Source organism: Rhinolophus sinicus, linkage group LG01 (assembly GCF_036562045.2).
Source record: "Rhinolophus sinicus isolate RSC01 linkage group LG01, ASM3656204v1, whole genome shotgun sequence".
NCBI classification, from domain to species: Eukaryota; Metazoa; Chordata; class Mammalia; order Chiroptera; family Rhinolophidae; genus Rhinolophus; species Rhinolophus sinicus.
The window spans coordinates 1,615,852-1,636,299 of record NC_133751.1 but is presented as its reverse complement, the minus strand read 5'-3'; the positions used below and the strand labels follow the sequence as shown (position 1 = coordinate 1,636,299).

At 58.1% G+C, this 20,448-nt stretch overlaps 1 protein-coding gene across 4 annotated transcripts in view; it reads left to right on the top strand.

The window, feature by feature from the left end:
• The first annotated feature begins 617 nt into the window (after window positions 1-617).
• Window positions 618-20,448, top strand: part of TRPM2 (transient receptor potential cation channel subfamily M member 2) — a 47,480-nt gene continuing 27,649 nt past the window's right edge. Inside the window, exons 1-11 of one of the 4 annotated variants that reach the window (XM_019745725.2) lie at window positions 618-1,091; window positions 1,426-1,556; window positions 5,127-5,363; window positions 6,116-6,204; window positions 9,954-10,119; window positions 11,390-11,570; window positions 12,105-12,271; window positions 13,886-14,066; window positions 15,236-15,297; window positions 16,332-16,532; window positions 18,700-18,802. In XM_019745725.2, coding sequence (XP_019601284.2) covers window positions 5,220-5,363; window positions 6,116-6,204; window positions 9,954-10,119; window positions 11,390-11,570; window positions 12,105-12,271; window positions 13,886-14,066; window positions 15,236-15,297; window positions 16,332-16,532; window positions 18,700-18,802 — 1,294 coding nt within the window. In that variant the 5' untranslated portion in view covers window positions 618-1,091; window positions 1,426-1,556; window positions 5,127-5,219. Of the gene's footprint in view, window positions 1,092-1,425; window positions 1,557-1,580; window positions 1,744-1,785; window positions 2,301-5,126; window positions 5,364-6,115; window positions 6,205-9,953; window positions 10,120-11,389; window positions 11,571-11,594; window positions 11,610-12,104; window positions 12,272-13,885; window positions 14,067-15,235; window positions 15,298-16,331; window positions 16,533-18,699; window positions 18,803-20,448 lie in introns of those variants that run through there. The other 3 variants (XM_019745731.2, XM_019745729.2, XM_074324410.1) reach the window with 3 other exon arrangements.

Here is a 20,448-nt window from a genome sequence, read left to right as displayed (position 1 = left end):
AACTCAGTATCCTGAGCGAGTGTGCAGGTGAGGGGGCGTTTCCAGCTCAGTCTGCATCACAGTCGCTATGGAAATGTGCCACCTGTTAGAGCAGACATGCAGCCAAGAGAGCGTCTGCAGTCTCCACTCTTGTGCAGCACCATCGCTCTTACTTACTTTTTACCGGCAGCGCTTTAGGATTAGACGGTTCTGGAATCAGATGACCTGTTGACTTCAGGGACGAAGAAAAACAACGGTGTCCCCAGGCATGACGCCCACATCTCTTGGTGCTCTCTCGAGACCAGGAGCCAGCCAACCACAGCCCACCAGCGAGACCCAACCGCTGCCTACTTTGTCAAGTTTTATTGGCACAAAGCCACATCCATCCACTAACATTTTGCCAATGGCTGCTTTCTGGCTGCAGTGGCAGAGTTGAGCAGTTGGGACAGAAACCATGGGCCTGTAAAACCTGAAATGTTTACCGCCCGGCCCGTACAGGAAAGTCTGCAGCCCCGCTGTAACTTTGGCATGCTGGCACCCCCCCCACCCCCGCACCCCCAGGCCACCCCTTCCCCAGGAGCCCACAGCCTTGCTGCTCTGGGTTAGTCATGGCCAGAATGTGTTGACGCCATGTGCTCAGACTGCCATCTTTCTCACAGATTGCGGTTTTCCTCTGGCTGCCAGAGCAATGGGCTTTATATCTTGGGCACGATGTCCATGCCGGGAAAAAGCCCTCTGCTGTGTATTGTCTATCTGAGCTGGAAACAAGCCTCCCTCAAGGCCAGAATGGGCTTCATTCCTGCTTTACAGTCAAATGCCATTTTATGGGAAGGACATTTCATAATTGCTCTTGCAATTGCATAATTGTCCTGGTAGACGGAACTGGGCCTTCTTGTGCAACAAGTGACACTTCTCTAGGAGGGGAGGGCCCCTCAGGGAGACATGGGCACAGATGCCTCTTCCAAAGCCTGTCTCCTGAACTCGTCACCTCAGACGGCATTCCCACGGGGACCTGGGATCACTGGGAACAAGCCAGCCCGCACCTGCACGTCGGTCAGCTCTGCCATTATTGCCGTCTGAGGAAACAGTACATGAGACGGCAGCCCGGGAAGGTGCACTGGACGAGGGTCTGAAGCAGCTGCTGACACTGGCGGGTCTTACCCCTCTCTGGGTTGTGGCCATAGCAAGCCCACTCCCACAGCGGGCACCCACCCGGCATGAGCTAGCTTTTGGGCTCTGAGAATGCAGCTGGGGATGGTGGAGGGCTGTGCCCCTGCAGTGTGTGGCCCAGCAGGCGACAGCTGTTGCGTCCTGTGACGCCCGCTGCTGCCCATCTTCAGTTCTGTGCTGCTGACTGCAGTGGGGCTGCCCTGACTTTGTGCCTCTCAAAGTGTTTGAATAAACGACTAAGTGCTGCCCTATAAAGCTGTGGCACCTTCCCCACAGCTGCCGGAGACCCACGGGTGGCAGGCTAGTGAGACCGGACATCCGCAGCCTGTGGACGCACAGCACAGCTGCGGCTTCTCTGAGGGCAGGTGGAGGCGAGGGGCTTTCCAGAGGACTACTCTGGACACGAGGTCAGTGCGCCCTGGGGAGGAAATGAGAGGGTGGCCGGTCGGTTAGGAGTCAGCTAGTAGCCCTTGGGCCAAATCCGAGAAGCCACAGGACACTCTTCACGTGCCTGGACTTGAGCAGGGCCCAGGAGTGGCGGTGGAGCGCTGTGAGCCTGCAGTGGGGAAGGAGAGGGCAGACGGCCTTTGTGGGGTGAGAGAACTGCGTGGACCTTTAGGGGAAGCCGGTCAGCTTTTCAGGAGTCAAGTCAGTTCTGCCAGTCCTCCTGAGAAGGGCAGTGCTGCCGGTAGTGGAGTCAGGGTAGCTGCAGGGGTCTTTCCGGGAGGTGGGGGAGGGGTCCTAAGCCCGGTGGCGGAGTGGCTCACCCAGCGCCAGGCCCATTTGGGTCTCATGCTCTCTGGCAGCTCCTCCACTCCATTGCTCCCCTTCCCCGCGGGTTTCACCGAGAAATTCTCCACTAGCCCCTCAGGAGGCAAACACCGACATGAGTGCCGGTCTGGGGTTCTCTGGGGAGGCCTGGCTCCTGCCCGGCTCCTCCTCGGTTCTCTCCGCGGGCGCAGGACGCCACAGGCTGCGCTCTCCGGCTGCTTTCTGGCTGCGGTGACGCAGAGCGCGCTGCGGGCCACGCGGGCAGTGCGGGGGACGGCACGGGGCGCACGCTTTGCACGGGATGCAGGCAGCCCCGCAGGGCCAGGGCGGCCGTCCTGTGCAGCGGCGCGAGTGACACCGGCGCGGGGCGCTCTGAGCAGGTGCGCGCTCTGGCTGGGGGTGGACAACAGCGGAATGCTGCAGCGAGGTCGCAGGACCCGGTGCAGGGTGTGAGCGCGCGGGGTCGGTTCGGGCGCTGGGGTCCAAGGGCGCGGGCTCGTGTGCTTGCGCCACTGGATGGCAAGATGTAGGCGCTGGCTCGCTTGCGGGTGCAGGGTCGCAAGCAAGGGCGCTGCTGGGACTCGGGTGAATGCAGGCTCACGGGTCGGGATGTGGGCACAGGAGTGAGCACGCGTTGGGCTGCGGTGCAGTGGGTGGGGGAGGAGGCCAGGGCGCGGGACTGGGCGGGCGCTGCGACAGGGCAGGGCGGGGGCACCGTCTCTCCTGCCGCGCAGAGTCTCCACTGGGAGACATCAGACTTAGCAGACTCCGGCTCTTGCTCTGAACCCCACACAAAAATCAGGGCCCACTTCTGTCAGCTGCTACTTTCTTGGCTCCTGGTGTGTAGCTGTTTATAATCTGGAAGTGCCTTCACAGCCAGTTCAGAAGACACAGGGGATGGGAGCGGCAGGGGGCAGCAGGGAGCGGCTATCTGCTGACACAAGTAGAGGGTGCACGCCTGGCTGCTGTGTCCCCTGCCAGACCCGCATCTGGCTGCTGTGTCCTCTGCCAGACCTGCATCTAAAGTCCGTTGCTCTATTTCCTGGTGAGTGGGTGGGTTAGGAGGAACCCCTGTTTGTGAGCTCCCATGGTTATGGATCCCTGTGGCAGCCGTAAAAAGTTGTGCCCAGGAATTTCATTTGGTTTGGCCGTGGTGTCTTTTGCCAAGGGTGGGGATGGTTTACACCAGGGGTCGCGTCTTTCAGCCTGCCGTCCCTATAATGCAGGAACCTGGAAACAACAGAAGTTGGTTTCTCACAGTTACGGAGGCTGGAAGTCTGAGTTCAGGGTGCCAGCAGGGCAGGTGAAGGCCCCTTCTGTGTTTCAGACTTCTGCTTGTGACGTCACATGGCAGAGGTGGCAGGGAGCTCTCTGCGGTCTCCTTTATAAGGGCACGAATCCCAGTCATGAAGGGCCCATCCTCCTGACTTCTCTCCCAAAGGCCTCGCCTTCAAATACCATCACCTTGGGGGTTATGAATTCTAGGGGAACATATTCAGACCATACATTCTACTTCTGTCCCCCCCAAAATGCACATCCTTCTCGAATGCAAAGCACATGCACTCATCCTAACAACCCCCAGGGGCTTCACTCTCCCGGCATCCACTCTACAGTCTAAAGCCCGAGGCCACATTGAAATCAGACAGGGGTGGGACTCGGGCACATCCCTCCTGAGGCGACGCCTCTTCAGCTGGGAACCTGTGAGACCGGCCCAGCCACGTGCTTCCCAAATACAACATGGGACAAGCGTAGGACAGAATCCCCACTGCTCAGGGAGGCACTGGGAAGGAGGCAGGGGTCCTGGTCCCGGCAAGCCTGACACCTTAAGGCCCACCGGATGCTCCTCCCAGCTGGGATCGCATGCTGGACGCTCTGTGGGTCTGGGCTTGTCCACCCCCCACCACAGCTCTGCTAGGCGTTGCCCTCACAGTGGTCCTCTGCCCAGGTCATACTCCCGAGGCTCTGGGGGCCCCCATCCTTAAACATCTGGTTGCAGGGAGGCATGCCCCCAGGCTTGTGCACTGTACCCATAACAACGTGAGCTTTTTCCAACACCACCTTCAAGTTCTTCCAGCCTCTGCCCATCACCCAGGTCCAAAGCCACTTCCACATTTGTGGGGTTTGTCACAGCAGCACCCACTCCTGGTACCAGTGTTGTTTACCAAGGTGCCTTCATGGGAGGGCAGGTCTGGGGTCTGGGCATGAGCCTGGCCATGGGACAGGGGGAGGGAGGGAGCGAGGATGCAGAGGTGAGCGGCCTGCGTGTCACTGAGAGCATTTGCCTAAGGTCAGCGACCATGTGACTGAACCGCAAGTGCCTAGCACTGAGCTAAGCCAGGTAAGGGCTGGGTGGGTGCCTCACTCCTGACAGGTCCCCACCCCTCCCCAGAGCATAGCAACCCCATATTGAAGCAGGATGAATGGGCAAGGAAAGGCCTGTCCATGAGTGACCCTCGTGTGCTGGGAGGGGGCTCTGGATGGGACGTGAGACCCTGTGAGCCCCTTGCCCCAGGAGGCCCTCTTTCACACCTTCAGAGCCGCCTGGTGGGGGAGTGTGACTCCATGGATGACATCTTGGGGTGTCACTGTGGGGTGACATGTAGATGACATCTTGGGGTGACACTGTGGAGTGACTTGGGTGTGACATCATGACACGTGATGGCAGGCATCATGGCTCCAGGGCAGGCAGCAGGATTTGCACACGTTCATTTGTTTTTCTGGTTTGTAAATGAGGGTTTCGTCATGATGCTCAGGCGGCCTCAGTGATAGACACAGTGGCATCTGGGCTGGGGACACAGGATTTGAGAAAAGGGGTCCATGTAGGGACTTGTCTCATGGGTGCAGGGCTGTGCCACTCCCCGAAACCTACTTTGTGCTGAGAGGGGTCTTTTTGGAAAATGAAAGCAGTGCAGATGTGAGGAAGCATGGAGAGGGTGGTGGAGTGCGTGCCACGTGTGACTGGCCTCAATGGCCCCCAGCTCCTGGGTGCGGCGGCTGCAGGCTGAGTGGCAGGGGTGGGGATGGAGCTGCTTCTCTGGTCCTTCACAGTGGCTGAGGTGGTCACCGTTGAGAATGGTGCCTGGTGCCCGGGACTGTGGCTGTGCTTCCAGAAGGCCCGGGGCCCCAGCCAGGGGCAGAGCTCTGCAGACGGACGGACAGCGGGGCTGCACACAGGAACCTGCCTCATCCCCTCTGATCTGTTTCAGCCCCGACCCCCCTCCACGTGTTTCCGGAACTAGCCAGCCAGAGCAAAGCCTGTCCTGAGGGAGGCGGGAGACCGCCTGGAGCCCTTAGTCCTGATGAAAGCTGGCTCCAAGCAGGAGGAGGGCTTCGGGGTGCAGCCCAGGAGGGTGGCTGACCTGGGCCCGGCCCCCAACCTCTGGCGAAGCAGCAGCAGCCTGCACAAGAACAGGTCGCAGTACGTTGTCAACAGCTGTGAGAAGGTAGGCGTCTGGGGCAGCGGCTCAGCGGCAGATCCCCTGGCACCCTCATGGGGACCAGTGACCACAGGGAGGGGCGTTTCCTGCTGGGCAGGGAGTCCTGTCCTGGGGCTGCATCCCAGGAAGGCCCTGGAGGAGTGAGAACGGGAGAGAATGGTAGAGGCCATGTCTGCCCCCCCTGCCCCGCCCGTGGGTTCACAGTCACTTCCTGTTCTTGGTCCTGGGCCAGACTCATGGAAACCTGTCATCCCTGATCTTTGTGTAATCACTTCCCATCCTTTCTGACTGGGAAGGCCCTAGCACAGCCTAAGTCCTGGGCCAGCTTCCCAGAAGGCCCTGGACGCGGCTTTGTGGACCGGGCATGCCTGAATGTCACAGTCCCGTGTCAGGGGGCAGGAGCGTGTCTCAGCCCGCCATCCCACCAGGACCAAGGCAGGTGTCCAGACCCTTCTCTGCCGCCTTTTCACCACACCGAGTTGTTCCCAGGAAGGCAGTGTTGACATATAAACTGTGAAGTGTTGTGCACATTCAAACAGGGCCCAGAGGAAGCGATCCCACACATTGCCTCAAACTGTCCTGAATCCACACCTGAGCGCCCTCCACAAGGGGGCTGTGACCCTCAGCCTGCGTGGGCGGGCTCAGGTGTCCCTTCTCTGAAGAAAGCCCCTGGACGCGTCTAAGAGAGATGTGGGGTGTGCCACGATGAGAACTGGATTTCATTGCCGAGGGACTCACAGTGCCTCTTTTACCCTCAGCAAGAAAATCTCAGCTCATGGATTCCTGAAAATATCAAGAAGAAAGAATGCATGTACTTCGTGGAAAGCTGCAAACTGTCTGATGCTGGGTAAGTGACCCTTTCCCTGTTCCCACGTGGAGTGCTGGTGAGAGCAAGATTGACCAGGGCCTCCGCCGGGATAGACCCCGAGTCTGCACAGGCCCGCGCTGCAGGGAGCATTCCATTTACCCCACGAGCTTGCCGTGGGGAGGAGTCTCAGCCACCCTGCTTTGCAGTTGCGGTGCGTGGTGTAGGTGCACAGCGGTGCTTGGAACCCACCCACTGGTTCAGGCTTCACGCAGCTGGCCTTGAGAGCAGCTTGTTTCCCCCTGGAACAGACTGTCGTGGGCCCCAGGACTGGGGGAGGAGGGCCCAGGGACGTCCGCAACCTGGACCCCTCAGTGAGGAGGGCCCCAAGTCGAGACAGGCCCGTCCTGCCCCAAGGCCCACCGCACCGCCTCTGCCTGTCCCCCCAGGAGCCTGTGGGACAGTGGGGCCGCCAAGGCCGCCTCCACGGGCAGTAGTGGCCACTGTGCCTCCAAGTGCTGAACCATCTTCTGGGGCTGCGGGCTCCCCAGTGGGGTGCCCATGAATTGGGGGAGCCTGCGGGCAGCTGTGGAGGAAAGCCACCCATTCCTGTTCCTGAGCTGTGAGCCTCAGTGGTGTCGCCAGTCGTTTTAAGTTTTTTGAGTATATTGGTTAATGATATTACATAAGTTTCAGGTGTACGGCGTTATAACATGACATTTGTATACTCTGTTGTGTGCTGACTGCCCGAAGTCCATTCTTCTGTCACCATCCATTTGACCCCCTTTACCCTCTTCGTCCGCCCCCCACCCCCTTCCTCTCTGGTAACTACCGTTCTGTTGTCTGTATCTGTGCATTTTGGGTTTGTTAGTTTTGTTTGTTAGTTTGTTGCATTTTGTTTTCTGTCTCACTATGAGTGAAGTCATACGGTTCTTGTCCTTTTCTGTCTGAATTTATTTCACTTAGCACGATACTCTCAGGATCCATCCATATTGTCACAGTTCATCTTTTTATGGTTGAGTCGTATCCTATTGTATATACGAAACATAGGTACTAAGCTTATGGACCTCAGTCTCACAGGAAAGTAAAAGAAAAAATAAATGAATGGGCACATCAAACTAAAAGGCGTCTGCACAGCAAAAGAAACCACCAACAAACAAAGAGGCCACCAACCAAATGGGAGAAGATACTTGCAAACGCACCTCCGATGAGGGGCTAACATCCAGAACATATAAAGAACGCGTACAGCTCAACAGCAAAAACAAACAAGCTGATTAAACAATGGGCAGAGGACCTGAACACTTTTCCAAGGCAGACACACAGATGGCCACTAGATGCTCAATGTCACTAATCGTCAGGGAAATGCACTCAAAACCCCAATGAGATGTCACCTCACACCTGGCAGAATGGCATCATTGACAAGACAGACGTGGAGAAAAGGGACCGTCCTGCACTGTTGGTGCAACTGCAGGTTGGTGCAGCCACCGTGGAAAACAACATGGAGGGTCTTCAAGAAATTAAGAATAGAACAACTTTATGACCCAACAATGCTACTTTGTTGGTGTTCCTTGAAGACGAACAGACTGTAGATTTGTAGTTGCGTTTCTCTTCTAGTCACACTTTAGTTTGTGCTGTGCCAAAATGGGCCATGCTTTCCCTGACTTCTCCTTCCCCCCCTTCTTCCACCTCCCCCCCCCCACTCCGGTTCAAGCCGTTGTTTCTCAGTCTAGTTGTGTAGGACACAGCTCCCTGGCCCGTGCTGGTATTGTGAGCCTTGCGCTCCCCCGGCTGAGGCAGTGGGTCACTGGTCACCCGCTGGCTGCTCACAGCAGCTCATGGCAGCCCACGGAAGCTCACGGCCGTCCACGGCAGCACACAGCAGCCCGCAGGACTTCTTCTTGTCACCTGGGAAACGCCTGCTTATCCTTCAAAGCTATTGCAGACGCTACCTCTACCTCAAGTGGAGCTCTCCTTGACCGCTGCCCAGAGAGTGACCTCGCCCTCCTACCACACTCGGTGTAGTTCTCTTTTCTGAGCTGTGACCTCTGAGCAAGGAGAGTCACTTTATTGCTTCCTGTGCTGGACACGTAGTCAGCATCCAGCTCACATTTGCTGAATCATAGGGGAGGAGGGACGCCCTCTGCGGGCAAGATAGAAGACTATTACAACAGGAATCAAGTGGGACCCCAAGAATGTCGCTCCTGGGGTCCTGTGAGACGCCCCAAGGGTTGTCCCTAAAAATGCCTTGTGCATGTGTGGGGGTTCACGCCTGGCTTGGCTCCTCTTCAGACGAGAGCCCTCATTTCCCACTGAGTGGTCCTAGGACAGACCCTTGAGTTAGAGGAAGTTGCCACCATGCTCCAGCTGACAGCCTCATGCCGGTAACCTTGAATATACTTCACGCATGATCAGAGTTTCAGTTCCACTGTGAGTTCTGACAATATGCTGAGTAGTTTGCATTGAGGTCTCCAGTCTTAGTTGTTTTCAAATAGACTTATAAAAATGGCCTCAGAGGAAACCTGGGACACACAAGCTTCCCATACAGGAATCACTGGTTTCAAAAACATTTTGAAGACCGTACTGAGGTTATCTGGTTTCTAGGGGCATTGAAACCCGACAGTTCTTTCCTCTAAACTCCGGACCGGTGGAGAAGTATGTGTGTGTGAGACAGAGAGAGCCTGTAGCAGCTCTGTCACGTCACAGGAAGGGACCGGATGGCGGAGAAGGTGCTGCAGGAGCTCGCATTCCTCCCACGGGTGTTTGTGGAGGTGTTCCCGTTTATGCCCATGTAGGTCGCAGGTTCAGGAGCAAATTCTGTGTTTAATTTCTAGGTCAGTGGTTTCAGTACAGCTTCCTGCATTGTGTCAGGCTTGGGAACACCACATAGATTGAAGATCTAACCTCATCAGAGGGCGATGGTCCAGAGAGGAAGGAAAGCAGGCAGCTGTTGTAGGCTGACTGTTAGAAAAACAGAAGAGGAAATTTGAGGCAGCCTGGGGCCAAGACCAAGAACTGGGGCCCGCATCCTGGAGACCTCCCTCCCTGCCTTGGACCGTAAATTGAGGTGTTCCCTAAAGTCCCTGCAAGTCTGAGAGTGCCTGTGTCTGCCTGAGGGGCCGCAGGGGCCGGGTCTGTGCTCACAGCCCCGGGAGCCGCTGCGTGAGCAGTGGAGACACATGTAGCAACGGACCCACTTTGTGAGCGAGCGGGGAAAGGGCAGCTGAGGGGCCCAGGGGTACTTGGGTTTGGGGCAGGACGTGGCCTCTTAATCATTCTTGGTCCTCTGCATGGTTAATTTGCATCAACAAAATAATTGAGTAAATTATTTTCCATCTCCAGCCTTGTTTAACTTTCACGAATTTGGCAGGGCTGGGGAGCTGGGGCTAGGGGATGTGTTTTTTTCATCATTTAACGGTTGAGAAACTGAGTTTCAGATGCACCTAAGATCACCCACTTGGAAAGTAGCAGGAAACCTGTTTTCTTTCCCCGATATCGTCTGGCTCCCGTTTTATCTGGTTTTAGACTTTTTTTGGTCTTCTAGGTAGGTCATTTATTGCTAAAAAAAAGTAGGAATCTAAAGAATTCTTAGATTTCCAGTTAAACAAGGTGTGATTGGCGTGGCTGGGCAGAGTGCCTCCTTACTGCCCCCACGTGGCCTCCATTGGCACGGTGGCCGGTGCCTGTCATGCCGGGTGGGGGTGAGAGACCTGACTCTCCACTGGCCTCTGACACCCACAGTGGGGAGCAGGACAGGCACTTGGGTGCCTGTGGTGACCGAGGGGTCTTTGCAGGAAGGTGATATGCGAGTGTGGCTACACACGCGAGCAGCACCGGGAGGAGGCCATCAGGCCCCGTGCCTCCCAGGATGAGTGGGACCCGAAAAAGCACATCCAGGAGGTGCCCACGGACGCCTTTGGCAACATTGTTTTCACGGGCCTGGGCCAGAAGGTGGGAAAGGTGGGTTTTCATCGCCCCGTCGCTTAGTGTGGACCAGAGCCCACGAGTGGTGACCCACGGTGGCGGGACTTCCTGAGGGGATGGGAGGCTGGCTGTAACCTGGGGGCACAGAGCCCCCTTCAGCCTAAAGGGTGGGGCGGGCAGGGCTCCACGGGGCTGGCAGGAGACACTCGTGCCCGTGTCCTCGCGTACTGCAGGGCGGGGCGGGGCTGATGGCGTTTTGTCAGGGCCAGGGAAGGAGCCAGGGAACACACAGGACACAGGCACAGGTGCTGCAGGAATGGCAGTGAGGTGGTGGGAAGGGGTTTGGGGCCAGCGCGGAGGCTGGTGACCAAGGTGAGAGCCATGCCGGGTAGCCAGGCAGTGCGGGGTGGGGTCCCAGCAGGGCCTCTGAGCTCAGCATCACCACGCAGATTCTCAGGCCTCACCCAGACCTGCTGAATGGGGGCCCCGCCCCCGGCATTTGAACCAGGCTTCAGGAGGATCTGTCACAGCCCTTTGGCACCGCCTCTGAATGGAGTCTGGTGGAGCCACGTCTTTCTGTGCTGGGCTTCTGGAACCCCCACTCCTCTTACCAGCTGGGTGTGGCCTTTCCCCCGACTCCTCTGAGTCCCTGAGGAGGTGGAACGAGGAGGGTCCTGGGGATGCTGGCCCCAGAGCCACCTGCATCAGTGCCGTCACGTGTCAGGTGCTGTCCAGGCCGTCTGAGCTGCTCGCAGGGCGATTCCATGCCGGCTGGGTCTCTCTCCTGAGACGAGGGGTCCCCGAGGAGTGTGGTGGGGGTGTCTTCTGTAACACGAAAGAGGCTCAGAGGGCAGTGTCTGGACCAGAGGCTGAGGACGACTGCCCCCGTGTGACGGCCAGAGTGGGGGGACCCAGGATGGGGACCCAAGAGGGAGGCGGCACTGGGTGAAGGAGGCAAGGAAGGAGTGCAGTGTCACAGCAGAGGAGACAATGGCAGCGCAGCCCTTACGGCGAGACTGGGAGCAGACGGGGGCGTCAGGCTGGGCTGCTCCTGAAGTGGAGCGGGCGAGCGGGCAGTGCTGTGGCTGGGAGCTAGGCCGGGGTGTGAGGAAGAGGGGCTGTCTCCGGCCTTCCCCTCCCTCTTCTCTTTATCCACATCCTGCCTGGGCACTGTCACCTGCACTCCGTGCACCTAGACCCAGGGTGTCCTGTGAGGCATCGCCCCGCCCGGCTGGGTGGGGTTCTGGGGGCCGTATGGGCTGCCCTGACACGGGGGCTCCTCTGCTGTCCCCTGACTCCCTTGCAGTATGTCCGGGTCTCCCAGGACACCCCCTCCAGCGTGATCTACCAGCTCATGATCCAGCACTGGGGCCTGGACGTCCCCAGCCTCCTCATCTCAGTCACGGGCGGGGCCAAGGACTTTAACATGAAGCCCCAGCTGAAGAGCATCTTCCGCAGAGGCCTGATCAAGGTGGCCCAGACCACAGGTGTGTCGCAGGGGAGGGTCCAGGTGGCCCAGACCACAGGTGTGTCAGGGGTGGGCGAGGGACACGAGGCCCAGGTCACCGGGACCTGGGAGCAATGTGCAGGCTGCGTAGGAAGCACTGGGCAAGTGGGTCCCTGTGAGGCAGAGTTGGAATGTTATGACTGGTTGGCCTCGAGGCCACCCTCAGCCGAGCAGAGAAGCATCTGGTCAGACTCCCCAACCTTGCCTGCCCGAAGCGCCTTCTTCCGCGTCCTACTGCTGCCACTGGGCTGCTCATGGCCCGTAGACCCTGTCCCTACGCCTCCTTGCTCAGGTGGGCTCCTGGGCTCCTGCAGCTGCCACAGGAAGACAGTCGGGTGTGGCTTCCTGCAAAAACCTGTGTGTGACAGTTGACCGTGGGATTGGAAGCTCCTGAGTGGTGGCCCTGTGGAAACGGGCCTGAGCGGCACAGGCTCCTGGGCCCCGGGTGGCAGGCGTGCGCGTGGCGGGGGTCATACCGGCTCTGTGGGCTTCAGCTCTCTGCCCATCCCCCCAGGAGCTTGGATCATCACCGGGGGGACCCACACCGGCGTAATGAAGCAGGTGGGCGAGGCTGTGCATAACTTCAGCCTGAGCAGCAGCTACAACAAAGGTGAGGTCGTCACCATTGGCATCGCCACGTGGGGCACCGTGCACAACCGCGACGGCCTGGTCCACCCCACGGTGAGTGCGTGGCCCGAGCCGGGCAGGGGGCGGGCTCAGAGCAGGTGGCATGTGGGGTCTTACGGGGACGGCAGTGGGCACCAGGGTCAGTGCAGAACGGAGGGAAGGGGCTGGACAGGGACGCAGCAGAGCTGGGCTCAGGTCCCCACGCCGCAGGTCCTGGTGACCCAGGACACGTAGCTAACTTGTCTGGACTCTGGTTTCCTACCTCCCAATGACAGCTTGAGTCCACATAGAGTTGGCTGGGAGACTCCACTGGCCATCCTAACAGCCACACAGGTGAGAAATGGACTTGACGGAAGGAACTGGCGTGGCCGAGATTCCCCAGCGACGAGCATCTGGGTTACATTGAACCCAGGCTGTCTGATCGCAAAACCTGACCTTTCACCCTTAAATCCCTGCACTGAAAGGTCTCCCCCAGCCTGTGGACAGCCCTCACCGGCATGAGCTGTGTAAGGCTGGAGACAGAGCAGTCCTGTTCCCCTTTCACTGGGGTAACAGGGGAAGCCACTGCTTGATGTGGAGACTGGAGCTAGAAAAAATCGTTTGATCCGCTGAATCAGAGTTTTCAAGGATTCAGCAGATTTGGCATAATGAGCGCACGTCCACTTAGATCCCAGAGTCAGGAGAGTTTGAGGGACTCACTAGGGGTGCTGAGGGGGATTTCTCGTAGCTGCGCCATGAGTGGGGAAGTGTGGGGGCAGCCCTTCCCCTCCTGGGCAGCAGCAGCCTGTGCCCATGTCCTGGGGATGGTGACCCCTCTCGTCAGTCCCAGATGCTGGTGACGTGGCCAGCCTGCCAGCTGCCTTTGTCTTCCTTTTGTGCTGGACGCAGACGTGCTTAGCTGGAAGGACAGCTCATTCCACAGAGTGGAAATGTGAGGCCAGGAAAGACGGGCTGACCTCCAAGACCACTCTTTACTTTTCTCTCCATTTCGAATTCAGAAGACTTCTGGTGACAGCCACCTACGTGGACAACACGGGTTGTGTGTGCTGGTCCAGCAGCCACCTTCCTGGGTCTGAGTCCTGGGTACTGTGAAAATAACCACACACCGGGTGGCTTAAAGTGACAGAAACTTACTGTTTCACTGTTCTGGGGCCAGAACTCCGAGCACAATGTCACTTGGCCAAAATCAAGATGGTGGCAGGGCCGTGCGTCCTGCAGAGGCTGTAGGGAAAAGCAGTCCTGCCTCTTCCAGCTCATGGCAGGGCTGTGCGTCCTGCAGAGGCTGTAGGGAACAGCCATCTGCTTCTTCCAGCTCGTGGCTGCTGCTGGCAGCCTTGGCTTGTGGCCGTGTCACCCCAGTCTCTGCCTCCTGGTCACATGGCCTCTCTTCTGCAGTCAAATCTCCCTGTTCCTCTCTCTCTTAAGGACTGTTGTGGCGGCATTTAGGACCCAGCTGGACAGTGCAGGGTAATCTTCCCATATTAAGATCCTTAACTTCGCTGCATGTGCAAAGACCCTTTTTCCAGAATAGTTACATTCACAGGTTTCAGGGATTGGGACCTGATGTCTCCAGGGGTCACTTCGCAGCCTCGAGGCCCCCATTCCCAGCATTCACGATGCAGAACTTCCCATCTGTGTGTCCGACTCCTCTGTGGCCACTGTCCCCAGGGCGGCTTCCCTGCCGAGTACATCATGGACGAGGAAGGCCAAGGGCACCTGACCTGCCTGGACAGCAACCACTCCCACTTCATCCTGGTGGACGACGGCACCCACGGCCGCTATGGGGTGGAGATCCCGCTAAGGACCAGGCTGGAGAAGTTCATCTCGGAGCAGACAAAGGAAGGAGGGGGTGAGGGAGCGCGCTTTGCGGGCAGGGGGACCGGGCCGGCCACGGGATGGGGGTGCAGCTGGCCGTGGCCAGGATGCGCCACAGGCATGGGTGGTGCCTGGTGCACGGTCAGAACAAGTGGATTTCCTTACATCTGTTCGGTGGGGGGTCGTCTCATACCCCGTGTAAGTAGCGAGGGAGTCAGGGCACGCCCCTGCTTTTCTGCTCAGTCTCAGGTCAGAGACCATCTTGTAGTCACGTAACCAATGGGTCAGAGATAAGAACGTGGGCCATGGGGGCCTGTCATCTCTGCCCTGGTGGGTGGGACGGGATGGGTTCTGGGGCAGTGGGGTCAAGTACACAGGCTGTGCACATGCTGTGAGGAAGGGTGAGGGAGGGCCTGAGATGAGGGAGGGTCCAGCTCTGTGCCGGGTTGGTCGGGCACCGCGAGAGCAGAGGTTTAAGCTCCGCGGCACATGGGACATCGGAGTACCCTGCAGGGCTGAGTGGGCGGGAACTTGCCTTTCTATTCCCAGGAGACACTGACTTGCTGGCCTGGGGACCACACTTTGAACACCCTGCTTTGACTGAGAACTTGGGTGGAGTGTTGGGGTGTGCGAGTCTGTGGGCACAGGGAGACCGTGTTGGCACTTGGGGAGAAAGTTTGCTGCCCGGGGAAAGACATTTCTGACATCTTCACAAGACGCCTGGCTCAGGGCAGGGGCTGAACGTCCGACGTAGGCCTGAGGTTCCTGCTGTGCTCCCATGCCCACCAGGTGCCTTATGCCCACCTGGTCGACGTGTCCCAGAGCCAGATCTGAGACACCAGGAACAGCTGCAGACAGAAGCCAGCAGGTCGCTGTGGCCTGTGGTGACCGGCTGGGGCCCTGGCCTTGCCTGCTGCCCACAGTGCACACCTTCCCCTCCCACCCAGAAAGGGAGCAGCATGGCGAGCGGGTGTGGGGAGAGGAGACGGCACAGGGCTCTCCACTGTGTGCTCACTTATGTGGAACAAGCAGGTCACCTGCCCCCAGAGCCTTTAATAGCTGCTTAGCACCTGTGATGCCCTCCCAACTGGTGCTTCCACCTGATTCGTGATTAGGTGGGAGCTGGCGGGCAGGGCGGTCTCTGCGGGTGGAGCATTCTGAGCCCCCGCGCCCCCCAATTTGGGTCTCACTGCTTCGTCCTAGGCGTGGCCATCAAGATCCCCATTGTCTGTGTGGTGCTGGAGGGGGGCCCCGGCACACTGCAGGTGAGTACTGGCCGTGTGGGCTGGGCCCCTGGGGTTCGAGTCCTGCTGTAGGTGGGACAATTGGCCCAGAGCACTGTTGCCAGCATCCCAGTGGGTCACTGGCAAGAGAGGGCAAGGAGCTTGTCCCCCATGAGGTGGAGCAAAGGTGGTCCACCATGTGGCAGGGCCCTCTCCAGGTGGGGGAAGGGCGCCCTGGCCAGTAAGTGGGGCTCCAGAGGGTCTGTGGCAAGGATGGACCGATGGCCCCCTGCTTCCAGGACTGGGGGATTTCTATAAACCTGCACCCAGACTCCCCAAAAGCAAAAGCCCTTGGCCTGCCCATCCCCGTGGGACCAGCAGCGGTCTATAGGCTGGTGCCCTCCTTCAGTGGCCTTGACCTGTATTCAGACCTGCCCCACCGTGTGCGGTCACTGTTCATGGTCTCTGTGCTATAGGACAGTATATGATGTGGCAGCCTGCAGATTTGCGGGGAGAGCATAGAAAATGTCGTTTATGTTGACTAATCCTAGGAGTTTAACATGGAGCTCTGGGGGTCTCCTGGGGGACGGGAACACAGCTGGTCCCCACTTGGTCCCCTAGCAGAATCCTCCTCGTGGTTGTCTCACAGATGGCACCCACACTGCGTCCTGACACACAGGCATCCTTCTGCTGGGGTTAGGGGCCCTTCCTGAAGTTGAGCTCACCTTGGGTCCCCGGGGATCTCCCTTTGTCATCCTGGTCTCACCCTGGGCCCCAACAAGGGAGCAGGACCCCAGCCCAGGCAATGCCTTGTCTTTCTGGAGACGCTCTTGTGTCCTCTCACTCTGGCGCTGTTGAGTGACAGGCCTGGAGGAGACGGTGTGGCAGGCGCACCCCCCGCAGCACACCAGGACTGGCCCCCTCTTGCTTTGAGCAGTGGGTGCTGCCACGCTGCCAGAATTTCCAGTAAATTTCATGGTAACCCATCAGGCCCATCATTAAGCCCCCTGGAGAGTTCAGGAAGTGTGAGAGTGGGGCGGGCTCATCCTGGCTCACGGTGCATCCCCGCCTTGCAGACCATCTACAACGCCATCAGTCACGGCACGCCCTGTGTGGTTGTGGAGGGCTCAGGCCGCGTGGCCGACGTCATTGCCCAGGTGGCCGGTCTGCCCATCTCCAAGATCACCATCTCCCTGATTCAGCAGAAGCTGGCTGTGTTTTTCCAGGAGATGTTTGAGACGTTCACCGAAGGCATGATGGTGGAGTGGACCAAAAAGGTGAGGCAGGCAGGCACGTCGGTCACCAGGCACGGTGACTCGCAGGCACTGGTAGCCTGGTGAGAAGGACCAGGGCACAGGGACCCAGAAACGGAGGCCTGGCGGGCCTGGGGTGGGCACAGCGTGGCCTGCAGAGGGTGGGGGCTTCAAGCCGGCCAGGGGCACAGGGCAGGCGGGCAGCCTTTTGCTGAGGCAGCACGCGGTCCTGCCCGGGGAGGGTGGGTCTTGAACGTCAGGTCCCGGGCTGGGACAGTGCAGGTGCGAGGCACAGCTGTTCTGGGGACAGGAGCTGCTGGGCTGCCGGCCAGGGGTCTGGCCGGTGCTGAGGCCGTGAGTGAGCGGCAGGGGCACTGCAGCTGGACAGCAGCCGGAGGCAGCCTAGCTTCCCAGCCTGGCGAGCGCTTGTGGTCTCAGGTGACCTCATTAGACATGGATGTCCTGTGAGACTGCTTTTGCCAGGTCAGGTCAGTTTGTGAAAACACAGGCCGGGCTGTGAGCTTCACCTCCGTTCCCTACCAGCCATTTCGGATTGGCAGGCCAGCCCTAGGGCCTTTCCTCGGTTAGTGTATAAATTATTCAAGCAGTTCTCAGAACTGAACCCACTGTTGTCAAAAGGCACCCGTTTCAATCCACTGTCCGTTGCCGAGTTGAGGCCCTGAAAATGGCCTCCAGACAACACAGTCTCAGCCGTGCCACGGGGGTGACCCCTCGTCATCACTCTCGTGTGGGGGAAGGGGTCCCAGCTCCATGGTCATGAGCAGTGATTCACACAGCAAAGGAGCACATGGGTCTGCAGTACATGGGCAGCAGGTGAGCAGCCAGTCTTTTCCCTCAGACGCTGCCGTTGGTGCACGTGGATACCAGCTGTGGGGGTCTCGTCAGGGGGCTCACAGCCAGCCCCAGGCAGCTGTGTGTCTGGAGGGCACATCTGCCCTCTCTCAGCACTGCTCTTCCTGCTTGTCAAATACGGACAATGATGGTTAAACTCGGAGGACGGGATGAATTCAGCTGTATAACGTACTTCGTTTGTGTCCGCACATATGTGCCCCCAAGGTGATAGCTGCTATCATGCGAACCAAGGGCTGGTTAAGTTCAGGAGACACTTTGCCTGGAGGTTGGGGGGGTTGGGTGGCTGGGGAGACCAGGGGCTATTTTGGAGTTGACATGAAAGCTGGACCCCGAGGGAGGGGGAAGGTTGGGGTCTTAGAAGGGGAGGTGGGTGTGTGAAGGCACCTGCTAGGTGAGGTGTGGTCCCTACGGAAGCATGAGCAACACGCTGCAAGATTGGGTGTGGCCAGCCTGGGGGTGAGGGAGGGGTCTGAAGCTTTGGGTAGCCATGGAAGGGCTTATGGGGAGTAGCGACTGGTACAGGCAACTGGTAGCAGCCAGGAAACAATGTAATTGCTAGATGGATAGGTAGGTAGGTAGGCAGGCAGGCAGACAGACAGACAGATAGGTGATAGAGCGAATAGGTACATAGATATATACCGTGTTTCCCCGAAAATAAGACCTAACCGGAAAATAAGCCCTAGCATGATTTTTCAGGATGACATCCCCTGAACATAAGCCCTAATGCGTATTTTGGAGCAAAAATTAATATAAGACACAGTTTTATTTTGGGGGGAGCACGGTAGCTAGGTAGGTAGGGTAGGTAAGTAGGAAGATAGGAAGGGAGGGCAGATAGATAATGTGGACAGACAGGTAGGTGGATGGATGGGTGATGGATGGATGGATGGATGGATGGATGGATGGATGGATGGATGGATGGATGGATGGATAAGTAGGTAGGTAGGCAGGTAAGCAGGTAGGCAGATTGGTGAGGAATAGCAGGGCCCAGATGGGAGGATCAGGGAGAGAAATTTTATATTAAACAATGCTGGGCGTTCAGCAGACATCGCCTCATGGGTAAGGTGAACATTCTTTACGCTTGGGTTACGTTTTCTACGCGACAGACCACTCTCAAACATTGCATATTTGTCCCTTATGCACTTTCATCTTCATTGTCCAGGCCATGGGGAGGCACGGTGGTGGCCCTGGCCACACAGGCAGGCAGGATGCGTGCTCAGGGCTCTAGTTCCGTGTCTTGGCTTTGATTCTCTGGGTGCCCTGGGAGGGGGCCGGAGGCCCGCTCGTCACTGCGTACCTCACTTGGGAATATCTGTTGCAGATCCAAGACATTGTCCGGAGGCGGCAGCTGCTGACCATCTTCCGGGAGGGCAAGGACGGCCAGCATGATGTGGACATGGCTATCCTGCAGGCTTTGCTGAAAGGTGAGGGTCAGGCAAAGTGGGGACCCTGAGTCCTACACCCCGGTCAGGGGGCCGCTGGCAGGTGGGTGCCCATCACCAATGTTGCGGTACAGGCGCCTTCCTCATGTTCTTATAAAATCTGAGCACAGCCCACAATAATTTAACCCTTTGTGGCCATCCTAGCTCCTCATAAAATTTCAGGGTAGGAAGAAAGAAGCGTGGAAGGCCCACTCCTGACTCCCCACACTTGGTCCCATGCTAGAACTCCCTGTCTCCCCGGCAGGCCAGTCTGACGCAGAGGGTCCTCATGACAGACAGCTCTCGGGTGCTTCTCCTGCGTCTGCCCTTTGCTCTCTGGCACACTCTCTCAGGGCACACTCTTTACTCTTCCCTCTTCTCCCGCCTTCCTGCTGGTGTCCGCACGCCTGAGCTAGGGACACGGCCCCCAGCTGACGCTGACGCACAGAAGAAAGCTTCCCTGGTGGCCTGTCCAACGTTACCTTTATTTCTGTACGTCCACTCCACGCCCGTCTCACTGGCGCATGAAACTTCTGACCTGTGAACCGGTTAAAACTGAGACTAGAGACTTCCGTGTAAAGGCCTCGTCTAGGGAGAGTCTCCTGGGACAGAGAGCTGGGAAGAGCTGCTTCAGCAACAGAGTGGCTCCCTCCTCTGTGGGGTGGGACCAGGAGCTGACTCACCATGTGGCCGAGGGCCAGACAGCCAAGTGTGAATATCTGGGTGCGGGCGGGTCCAAGGGGTTCCCCCCACAGATGGCAGTGGAAGCATCTGTCTCTTCTCTTCCTTCTTCTCTGAAGCAGCCAAAGGAGCGAGAGGAGGGAGACCAGGCAGCCCGTGTCTGGGGAAACCCTTGAAGGCGGTGACAAGGGGCCCTTGGGGACACTGGGCCTGACCATCAGTGCACAGCACTATAGGGGGACCCTACTCGTGGCCCAGAATAGACCCCACGTACCTGGGCAGCAAGTACTGTGCTCTGTTTGCACACAGAGCCAGACCAGCTAACGCCATAGTCGTGGTCACTTCTGGGCGGCTGGGGAGCGAGGGCATGTGCACGCACCTGGGTGCCGGCGTGCTTCCTGTCCTGATAATGGTGGTAGTCACGCAGGTGTAGACGCAGTAGGAAGTCGTGGAGCTTTACAGTTAAGGTCTGAGCACCGTGGACTCTGCTATCCTCAGTAAGAAGTTTTAGGGAGATGCTTCGGCACAGCTCGGTTGTGCAGGACAGCCTGTGGGTACCCCACGTGTGCAGAGGGCGCACAAAGAGACTGTGAGGGCCCCGGGAGACAGACAGCGTACTCACATCCAGCATAACTGGTCGTAAGTGGTTGCACAGGAGAAGGGAGTGGGCCCCTGGAGTTTCGGAAAGGAGCTCCCTCCTAATTCTGTGGGTGTCTGTGAAGACACGTGTGGTTATAAATACGTGTGGGGTTTTTCGGTGATAACCTTTATACAAACAACTTCACTGAGGTACCGTTTATATGTAGTAACCCCCACTCTAAGTTTACTGCTGGGTGAATTTTAACAGGTGTGTGTGGACCCCATGTCCCCCCCACAGTCCAGACACAGGACCATTCCCTCACCCAGAAAGTTCCCTCGTGCCCCTATGTCATCAAATCTCCCTCCACTCCACCCCGGTGACCCTTTAT